At 37.6% G+C, this 11,680-nt stretch overlaps 1 protein-coding gene across 1 annotated transcript in view; it reads right to left on the reverse strand.

Annotated features, from left to right (window-relative positions):
• The window catches only part of ITSN2 (intersectin 2), a 120,208-nt gene that overhangs the window by 38,098 nt on the left and 70,430 nt on the right, over positions 1-11,680 (reverse strand). Inside the window, exons 22-25 of the mRNA XM_023511816.1 lie at positions 10,717-10,762; positions 10,506-10,627; positions 7,652-7,748; positions 6,776-6,967 (exon numbers count right to left, since the gene is read on the reverse strand). Coding sequence (XP_023367584.1) covers positions 6,776-6,967; positions 7,652-7,748; positions 10,506-10,627; positions 10,717-10,762 — 457 coding nt within the window. The remainder of the gene's footprint in view (positions 1-6,775; positions 6,968-7,651; positions 7,749-10,505; positions 10,628-10,716; positions 10,763-11,680) is intronic.

Raw genomic sequence — 11,680 nt, forward strand, 5'->3', positions numbered from 1 at the left:
GGCAAATAAAGCTTTGGACTGGAATTGGCATTTCTTTCTCTACTTTTCCTTCCCCGAGTTGCTGTCTTTTAAACTACAGTATTCATATTTTAAAATGTTTAAACCACTTTAAAACATTAAAATAGCAATTACATTCTTTAATGGTTGTATTATTTTAAAGTAACTCTTTAAGATAAAGTTTCAGAGAACTATACGATGGATAGGGTTGATTTAAATTTTTAAACTTTCTAAAAATCAGCTTTGGTTTAGAACTGATTTTTTCATTGCTAGAAAACCTATCAAGTTTAATCAAATACTTTAATAATGATTATCACATATTGTAATCTTTAAACAAACAGGTATTTTGATTCTTTACCTCCTACAAGAGTTCAAATTTATTTAGTTGTACCCCCATTTAAAAATTCTGTGTTTCTTATAAACTCTCTCCTAATGTTGTCTTCTAAGCAAACTGAAAGCTGCCTTATACCGAATGAGGAAGAAAACAAAAATATATGGCTGAATGAGGTATTGAAAGGATTGCACGCACTTTTAAGAAAGACTTAAATTATTATATGCATGTCATACAATTTTGTTTCTCTTTTTAGCTTTCTCTCATTTTTATGACAAAATACCTAAACAAAGAATGGTATTTCACTTAATACAGTAATTTGTTTTCCAGACTGACATTCAGCTTAAACAGGCCAGCATGTGACTTAATCCATAAGTACCTGATGAACACATTATTTCAGACTGATTATGGACGCTAAGCTCTATCTGAATATCATTCCTAAAAATTCATATTTATCAGTGTAAAAGTGAAGCAAGAGCTATAAAAATACCTTTGAAATAATTTATCAGTATATTAGGTAGTCCAAATCAAATATTATAAAGTAAAAATGTTAAACCAAGTTAATGTGGCTAATTAACGGTGGTCTGATTTCTAATGTTAGGGTTTAAAACAGATTAAAAATAACTGTCCTTAATGTGAACTCAACCAAAAGATGCAGAAGCAGAAAGTTCAGAAAATAAAAGGCAAGAACAGGTAATTCATAAAATTAGGAAGAGTCAGTTGAATTCCTAAGAATCCAGTCTTCGCACTCTCATTTAATGAATGCAGGCAAATCTATTATTCCACTGGTAAAATGACTATAAAATTATTGCTTTCCTATTAATGTCATATTTATGAAAATATCATGATGATGCCACAAGCTAAAAGTGAAGGTGTTCTACCTAGAAATCGCCACCCCCGGGAGCACACATACATACCTCCCTATATCCCAATAGCATGAAGTATTTTGGAACACAGATATTTGAAGTTTGTGAAGTTTTAACCAAATGATTGATTCTTTCTCAAGTGTTAAAAGGTTATGACTTAGGCAATGTACGACTGAAATAATTCATTCATAACGTATAGGCACGTTAACATAAATATTGCACAAAATATGCCTCTAACTGAAAGTAAGAGGTATAAAAACATATTTCACTCCTTTTAAAGAACCCTGTGAGGAAATATGACTTTGTGATTGTATATACACTTTTCCTGATAATACTTTGACATTCACAAACAGTAGATTGCACTGCAGTTTGTAAACATTTTAAATTGCATAAACTTCTTACTGATTTTCATATATAATTTAATACTGCCTACTAAAACTCCTTTTTGTTTCAGTTAAGTACTCTCACATATATTAGTTTACAATAATGTTTGTTATTTTTAATGTTTTGCGCTCATAAAGAAATGAAATAAATTCCTATGTCAAAGTAGCCAACGTGGTTGAAGAATAGGTATCAGCCAGAGAGGTTTGGATGGTAAAATCAATCTTCTAGCCTCAAAGAAGCTTCATGAGCACAGAGGAGTGCCAGTTCTCACACATCTCTCCTTCATTCATTCATTCTTGACTAAAGTCTGTATGCCTGTTTCAGGGACATTTAAATTATTCAAGGATTCCTTATGATCTTTACCAAATTCATTAAGAAGAATGCCAGCCAGTGTCCTTTTGTATACTAAGATATGTAGTCACCTGACTGAAACAGGTAACCAGAACTCTGACTTTAAAATGTGTTACAGATATACATGTTCTGTCTAAACTAGGGAAGGTTTCATACCTCACAGTCAACAGTGGGAGCTTTTCATTCTGCAGGAATAATCGTTAGCCCAGAACACAAAGATCCTAAGGAAACTACCATAGTGGAGTGCTCATTCTTGGGCAGCTGAAACACATTCAACACACTCCACTCTGCACATACCTGCTGGAGCAGGCCACTTTCCTAGCCCGTGAGACAGTAAAAGCGCCCCCCCCCCCAAATGTTACTGCTCCCATCCTGAGTACAGAGAAAACAGAGAAGAAACTATTTCCAGTTTTTGGTCTTTAAACAAATCTAAATATTGGTACTCATAGTGCCATAATTAGAAAGTAATAAACAGTATGTATTTGAGGGCAAACCACATATTGAGCCAATTAAGAACTCACTGTGATTAGGACTAGATCAAATATATTAGCAGAACATAAGCAAATTTTATCTGAAGTCTGTAATGAATATACATGTTGCAATAACATTAGAAAAGCATGGAGCCCATTCCAAACCAGCAAGAATAGTTTGTGCAAATAGTGGGTCTTTGTGTGTTTGAACTCCCACCATGTAAGGGCAAACTCAATGTGCATGCTAATGACCTATAATTACCAAATTAAAAAAGAAAAATACTAAAGGATGCCAGAGTGAACAGCAGGGAAAGCCACACAAAGACCCACTATCCTTTACTTGTTACAAATAAATTTTAACTATAAATTAGAAACACAAAGAAATAATCACAAGTGGCTCTAACATTCAAACGAAGTAAACAAATTGTGTAGGAGAGATTTGATCAGGGCTGCCTGCCCTGCCTCCACGCTAGAGTCAAACTTGGATAGTGGGTCTCTGGGGTGCTTTCACAACTGGAAGACAACATTGGGTCCTAAAAAAAGAAAAATGAGGAATAAAATGAACATAATATAAATTGGGTGAGAAAAATTTGACTAATAACACGCAACATCAACTAAACAAATCTGAATTATTAAAATTCCTAACCTTTAAAAATATTCTGATTACATAATGAAATGAAAATAATACTTAAAAGAGCCAAAGAACACAAACAGTAGTCTACGGTTTAACCAATTTTCACTGACTCATACATGCTATAAAACGATGACTCATTTCTAAAAAACTTGGTAGGTACATGAAAGATCTCCAATCAATTCCTGACTTTAAGGATTAAGCATTTCTGAACCATATCTTATTACAATTATAGGTTTATAATAAACTTACTGTGAGTAAACTTCACAGCTACCAATACAACTCCTTCTCCTTTGAAAAAGCAATTATGACTTTTCAATTTCTGGTAATTATTTCAAGTAAACAAAATCAGTGTGCCTCACTCTTGTAGGTGACTTATACAGTTGTTTTACAGAAACAGTAAACCATCTCAGAGGAATCTCTTTGGGAATTAGCCTCAGAATTACAGAATTGAGAGCCCTTTTATTCTAGGAGGGATAATTTAGTTGTGCATTTAGGCAAAAAAGTATACTTTTTAGACATGATTAAATTTTGAAAATCCATATGTATCAGTATGAAAAATAAGGTAATTATATAAGTTATTGATAATTTTATAACAAAGAGAACTCTGAAACTATTGTTATTTTTAAATAGCTTCTTGAACATTCCACTTTCCCTAAAATGATCAATAATTAGTACCTCCTCCCACCCCTAACATCTGCCCTTTTAGCAAACTACTTATTCTTCTCATCGAATATCCTCTGTGAAATTTCTCACAACATGCTTTCCCCACAAAGATTTAGGGAATCTCTTCCAAAATACATATGTGTATAAATATTCATTATAGTAACTGCCATGTGTATATTTATATGAACATCATTCCCCACTAACCTCAAAAGATACTTCAACAATAAGGACCATCCTTTCATGTTCTTATTCCCAATGCCTTATAAATACATAGTAGATGCTCAAAAAATTCTTACCAAATGAATTTCTTAATAGGAGGAATAATGTTAACAAAATCTAAAAGCATATAAGAAACTCTGTTCCTTAAAAGTCACTGTATAGGTCAGTAATGACTAAAAGACAACTATTCCGGTCTTCTTATTTCTGTTTCACTGTTATTTCCTTGTTTTATTTTAGGGAGGGCTTAAAGTTGCACTGTCTCCCATGGTAGGCACCAGCCACAAATGGCTGGTTTTAAATTAATTAAATTAAGAATGGAGTTTCTCATTCATATTAGCCACAATCCACTGATTAGAAGCTACACATGGCCAATGGCCACTGTACTGAAAGGTGCCTGGACTGTTTTTCTCACTGCAGAAGGAGAAAAGCAGTGGAGTGCTATCTAGTGGAGCGCTACTTAGTGCACTGCTATCTCCACTGGAGAGCACTGCATAGATTACGTACCTCACTCATCTAGACTGAGGCTCTGTCAGTTCTACCAAAATGGCAGACAAATCATTCTCTGACCCAGAGTAATTTCCATGGCAAGTATGCCCTTGGATAACTAATTCATGTCAATCTACTTCCTTTATCATTCATGTATCAAACATTTGTTGACAACTTACTATGCTGCTTCTTTTAAGGACTTAAAAGTTGTCACTCAGCTCTCTGGGAATGTTACTTTCGTAGAAGGCTGCTATTGCCTTCAAACAGATTTCTCTACAATTGTGACTTTTAAATTATGTCCAGAGAAGACACTGAAAGGACTGTGGTAGAATAGGTAGGGGACGAAGGGAAGGCATGGGGGCACAGCCCTTCCTTTAGAAGAGCTTTCTTGTTTTTTCAGACAGAGCCTCAAGCTGTTGCTCTGGGTAGAGTGCTGTGGCATTACAGCTCACAGCAACCTCTAACTACTGGGCTCAGACGAGTCTCCTGCCTCCGCCTCCCAAGTAGCTGGGACCACAGGCACCCACCACAACATCCAGCTATTTTTTGATTGCAGCCATCATTGTTTGGCGGGCCCAGGCTGGATTCCAACCTGCCAGCTCAGGTGTATGTGGCTGGCACCTTACCCTCTTGAGCCACAGGCACCGAGCCTTTAGAAAAGCTTTTATCTGTTCTTTATATTCCTTATCATATGAGACTTAACTGAAAAAGAGCGTTCCAAACAACAATATACAGTAGAACCTCTATAAGTTGACCACCTAAGGGACTATAACAACTAGTCAACAAATGTAGGCAGTTAAAGGTTACTGTACTGATGTCTACATATGGTGCATGTCCAGTCCATGGAAATCAGGTCAATGTAAGGAGGTGGTCAATGTAGGGAAGTGGTCAACAATGGAAGTTCTACTGTATTTCAGTTTTGATTGGGTTACGATATATATATTCTCAGCAACTAAATTAAAATGAAAGGCTAAAATATATCAACTAATGTCATAAGAATAATAAAAACACAAATCACAACAAATTCTATAAACATTAAAACTAAAAATCAGGCTCTGCACCTGTGGCTCAAGAGGCTAAGGTGCCAGCCACATACACCTGAGCTGGTGGGTTCGAATCCAGCCTGGGCCTGCCAAACAACAATGATGGCTGCAACCAAAAAACAGCCAGGCTTTGTAGTGGGCACCTGTGGTCCCAGCTACTCGGGAGGCTAAGGCGAGAGAATCTCTTGAGCCCAGGAGTTGGAGGTTGCTGTGAGCCGTAATGCCACAGCACTCTACCCAGGGGGGCAGCTTGAGGCTCTGTCTCCAAAAAAAAAAATAAATAAATAAACTAAAAATCAAAAGGGTAAAGTGACGTCCTTTTTATAAAGGTAAAAAATTATTTCCAAGTACTGCTTATTCCCTAATTTATTATTAATTCTGGGTTTACTGTTAACTAGAAGAATAGCCAGGTAAACACCAAGAGATAATTCTATGTACTACCAAATTTCACACTTTTGAGATCTAGACCCTTGAACTGACAACAGTTAAACAGATCTTAATTCACACATCCCTTGTGGAACAAGGTGGCTACCTAAAGGAGTCACCTAAGGAGAATTTTGCAAACAGTTTAAATAGGTTATTTTATTCTCTTCCAATTGGATAGTATGTATATGTGTGGGAAATAAATGAGAAGACTGTAAATTTAATAGCATCTGTATATTAAAATGGTCGCTCTAAATAGTAAAGCTAAATAGGGCTACTTTTTAAAACATGCTGAAGAAAAGGATGGTGAAAAGAAGCTTCAGAACAGATGGCTGCTATACCAAAGAATTCATAAGAAAAATTCTACGTTCTTTCAGAAAAAGCCAAACAAGGTCTGAAGTCAGCAAAATGTATGCATGTATGTATTTATTTTATTTATTTACTTTTTGAGACAGAGTCTCACTGTCACCTTCGGTAGAGTACTGTGCTGTCATAGCTCACAGCAACCTCTGACTTTTAGGCTGAAGCCATTCTCTTGCCTTAGCCTCCTGAGTAGCCAGGACTGCAGGCGCCTGCCACAGCGCCCAGCTATTTTGAGAGACAGGGTCTCGCTCTTGCTCAGGCAGGTCTCGAACCTATGAGCTAAGGCAATCTACCTGCCTCAGCTTCCCACAGTGCTGGGATTACAGGCACGAGCCACCATGCCTGGCCTAGCAAAATGTATTTAAATAAAGCAATACAAATTTTAATCTTCTAAAAAGTTTTTCTTTTTTTTTTTTTTACATTAAACACTCGTCTACATTTGCTTGTGAGTGCTGAGTCTGAGATCTGATCCAGAACAATAATTTCAGTACTGAATATTACAGTTTTAACACTAAGTGAGAGGTAAATAATTTGATACTACTTACACTGTTGACTTGGATCTGAGTCTGTCGTCATCTTCACATAGTTTGAAGGAAACAGACCAGTCACCCCACTGATTTCTCCTTGCCACCAGTCAGGATCATCTTTGCTCATAACATTAATAAGCTGCCCCTTGGAGAAGCTGAGCTCATCCTCATTACTCGCTGTGTAGTCATACATGGCAATCACCTGACAGACTAGCAGAGAAACAAGAAAAGAACAAATTAAATCGGTTATTCCTACAAGAGTCAAATGTTAAAACTCTCCCTTGGATTTAAATTACTTTAATATTGGCTCGGCACTAGCCACATACACCTAAGGTGGCGGGTTCAAATCCAGCCCAGGCCTACCAAAAAACAATGACGGCTGCAACCAAAAAATAGCTGGGCATTGTGTTGTGGCAGGCATCTGTGGTCCCAGCTACTTGGGAGGCTGAGGCAGGAAACTCGCTTGAGCCCAGGAGTTGGGGGTTGCTGTGAGCTGTGATGTCACAGCACTCTACCCAGGGGGATAGCTTGAGGCTCTGCCTCAAAAAAAAAAAAAAATTAATATTAAGTACTAAAATTAGGCAAAATTTCTCTTGAGCTATGTCTCTTACCTTCCTTCCTCTATTCTGTTTTACAAAAAAACAGAATTTCTCACCTACAGTTAATAATCTAAGCAAACACTTTAAGTCTGATGGTATAGCAATTTCACACTGAAAATTTTCAAGGAGTGAAGTGTTTCAAGTATCAAGTGGGGTGTTTCTACACAAAACTTTTTGGAAAGGAAATTCTCGACAGCATGTTACTTTTAAGCAGAGATTAAGGGAAGAACACCTTTTTAATATTTTTCAGAGTTAGCTAATTCAAGAAGTTGCTAAGTTTTAACAAACTCCATACCAGGATGAAATGCAGGTGTGGTTCGTTCACTACTTGGGCCCAAAAGTTTAACATGGCTGGCAGGAAACCATCCCTTCTGTCGCTTTTTTCCTCTGGCCTATAAATTAGCAAAAGAAATATACAATTGAAAGATGAGAATAAAAATCATTGAGATATACCTTGAAAATCAGAAAAACTGTGGATGTGCAATAAAGCATTACTCTTGCCCAAAGAGAAGTCTACCATTAGCCCTCGGCTCCTGGGAAGTAATCTCTAAATCCTTAGAATACCCTGACTAATAAAGAGTGTTTGAGTTTATCTGGGGACTCGGGGCCATGCCAAATTTAACAATGTGATTTCTCTTGGGTACTTTGGGTCATGCAGTATCAGCTCAATCTCAGAAGCAGTTAGACTGCAGGGGTGTCCAACTTTTTTTCTTTTTTGCTGTGCACTGGAAGAAGAAAGAGTGCCTTGGGCTACACATTAAATACACAAACACTATGAAAGCTGATGAGCCAAAACAAAGGTCTGCGTATACTTTTTGTGATATCAGACACCACAGATAAGCAAAACAGGCCTCAACTAATCAGCACATAGTACATGGGTCACAGGTTGGACATCCCTATTTAAAGACTGAGTTCAGGGTGGCGCCTGTGGCTCAGTGAGTAGGGTGCTGGCCCCATATACCAAGTGTGGCGGGTTTGAACCCAGCCCTGGCCAAACTGCAACAAAAAATAGCTGGGCGTTGTGGCGGGTGCCTGTAGTCCCAGCTACTTAGGAGGCTGAGGCAAGAGAATAGACTAAGCCCCAGACCTGGAGGTTGCTGTGAGCTGTGATGCCATAGTACTCAGTACCGAGGGTAATAAAGTGAGACTCTGTCTCTAAAAAAAAATAAATAAAGACGAAAAAAGTAAATAAGGATGAGTTCAGCAATATGGGCAATTAACCATACCTACGTGATGGGAGCCCAAATAAAAACTCTGAACATCAAAGCTCTGGTGAGCTTTCCTGGTTGGCAACACTCTGTGTGTACAGTCACATATCATTACGAGGATGATTTAATGCTGTCCATGATGCCACTAAAAGAACAACATGAACCCCTTTTTGGAACTCTCCTGCATGCTGCCCCATTGTCTCTTTCTCTGGGTCTCTGCCCTGTGCCCTTTCACTGTAATAAACTGTAACTATGCTTTGTGAGGCCAAGGCAAGAGGTTTGCTTGAGGCCAGAAGCTTGAGACCACAAGGCAACACAGCAAGACCCTGTGTCTACAAAAATTTTTTAAAATATTAGTCAAGTGTGGTACTTGACCCTAGCTACTCAGGAGGCAGAGGTGAAAGGACTGCTTAAGCCCAGAAGTTCAATGTCACAGTGAGCTATGATTGCACACCACTGCACTATATGACCCTAACTTTGAAAAAAAAAATTTTAAAACCTTCAAAAACCAAAAAAAACCCATAACTGTGAGTTTAACAGCTTTTAGTGAGTTCTATAAGTCCTTCTAGTGAACTATTAAACTTGAGAGTAGTCTTGGGGAGCCCTAAGCTTGTAACTGGTTTCAGATATGAGGGTGGTTTTAGAGACCCCTGAACTTAGTATTGGCCTGTTAGGTAAACATTAAACAATGTGAGAAGACTCACTACAACATGCTTCTCAAACTGCTGCTGAAAACACCAATTGCTGAAGTCTATTTGGAGGTCTTCCAGGCTCAAAGTTCTCTGAATATTTTCTACAAATAATATTTATATTAAAAATGATTTTCATAGAGTTCTCATAAATGGTGCCACCCACTGCAAGCTCTCTCTTGGAGCTTTGTTAACAAAAAATCAGTAGGTGATAAATACAAATTGTAAAGAGCCATGTTTCCCACTTATTTGGGTCTATCTTAAATCAGAAGGTAGAATTTCAGAGGTTTATTGAAGAAGATATTTAACCTTCAGTGTTCTTTAGAAATCCTAAGACTTTAGTCTGCAAGAACAGAGCTATGAAAAAAAAAAAAAAAAAGAACAGAGCTACGTATACCCTCTATATTACAATCCTGTAACAATGTTACATAAAAATATAGCCATTATACCTCTTGCTTTTTAGTTTAAGCCAGTAAGGAAATTTTAGGAGAGAAGAACCCTCTTTCTATATCAAGATATATTCAATAATCACTAATATTTTAGGAAAAACTGAGGCTCATTTATGTCTCTTTCCTTACACTGCGAAGGCCACTGGGGGACAGTCAAAATGAGTAGCATTTTCTCGGTACCAAATCCAGACCATGGCTTTCTCCTAAAGGCTATCTATAAATCTTATCCCAAGCAAAGATGATGTTGTCCTTTTCTTTAAGAAGGTGATCTGTGGTTTATTTAGGGATGCGTTACTGAAAAACAACAGTCTTTACAGAAAATTATTCTTTAAACTGTTACTTACAACATCAACTCAACTGTGCTAGAAATGAACAGGCAAAAGACTAGAGGAAACATAATACACTAAAATGTTGATATTAATTACTGTGAAGAAGTATGACTGTGAAGGATTTAAAAGTTTTGATTAATTTTATTTTTATGGCTCGGTGTTCATAGCACAGTGGTTATGGGGCTGGCCACATGCACCGAGGCTGGCAGGTTCGAATTCAGCCTGGGCCAGCTAAACAACAGTGACAATAGCTGGGCATTGTGGTGGGCACCTGTGGTCCTGACTACTTGGGAGGCTGAGGTGGGAGAATCGCTTAAGACCAAGAGTTGGAGGTTGCTGTGAGTTGTGACATACGCCACAGCACTCTACCGAGGGCGACATAGTGAGACTCTGTCTCAAAAACAAAAAAAATATATCTTTTTATGACCATGCATCACTCTTAGAATAAAACTGAAAGATACTAAAGGATATTACCTGTAACTCCCCTTGCCACCACCCACTTGTGTTTTTCTTTAGAATTAATATCAACTGCCCTGGTGCAAGGCTAAGCTGTTCAGAACCAGAAGCAACATATGCTGAAGTTACTTGAGCAATCTCTGAAAAGAAGAAAAAGAAACTATGAATATAAGACTACAACACAGCAAATATGTTACTTAAAAATTTTTAAGCTCACTATTATACATACCAGGTTTTTTGTTTGATGCTCCGGATTTGCTGGCACTCCCAAAACTCTATAAGGAAAAGATAATCGTGTTATCTTACCATTTCCAAGTACAAAGTTTATTAGAAATTAGAGATTTCAATTGCCAGGATTCTTTAAGTAAAGATCAAAATAATAATGAACTTCATAACTATTGCCCAAATAAGTAAAGAATCCAACACTTAAAGAGAAGATCTGCTCTCTCTGGTAATAGAATATATTTCATGCAAGTGGTTGATGCTATCATCTATGGACTCAATAGGAAAAGTTTTTTGTTGTTGTTGTTGTTTTTTTTTTTTGAGACAGAGCCTCAAGCTATCCCCCTGGGTAAAGTGCCGTGGCATCACAGCTCACAGCAACCTGCAACTCCTGGGCTCAAGCAAGTCTCCTGCCTCAGCCTCTCGAGTAGCTGGGACCACAGGTGTCCACTACAATGCCCGGCTACTTTTTGGTTGCAGCCATCATTGTTGTTTGGCAGGCCCGGGCTGGATTTGAACCCGCCACCTTGGGTGTACATGGCTGGCACCTTAGCCACTTGAGCCACAGGCGCTGAGCAGAAAAGTTTGTTTTCTGAATATTAAACATGACTTCTTAGGCCAAATGCACCCCATTCATCAATAGGGTTAGCACCAATGTCCACAATATACAACATGAGTATCCTAGATGTGTTAAGGCATATCAGAGTTTTGCTACTGCTTTCTCTAAGGGACTCTGATTTATTTATGTATAGTTCCTGCTGAATAGAACAAAAAAAAAATTTTTTTTTTACCATGTTCCTCCCAAACTGAATGAACCTGATCTAAGAACAAAAAAAAATCCATATCATGGGTTTCAACCATGACCTCTGACTTTAAAGGATAAATTGGACAAACCATGCTTCCTCTTTTTAGAAATGTGAACAAAAAAGGGATGGGATTTAAAATAATTTTTTTCTGTGGCTCGGCGCCTA

The sequence above is a fragment of the Otolemur garnettii genome, unplaced genomic scaffold, assembly GCF_000181295.1.
Source record: "Otolemur garnettii isolate 467f Iridium unplaced genomic scaffold, OtoGar3 scaffold00022, whole genome shotgun sequence".
Lineage (NCBI taxonomy): Eukaryota > Metazoa > Chordata > Mammalia > Primates > Galagidae > Otolemur > Otolemur garnettii.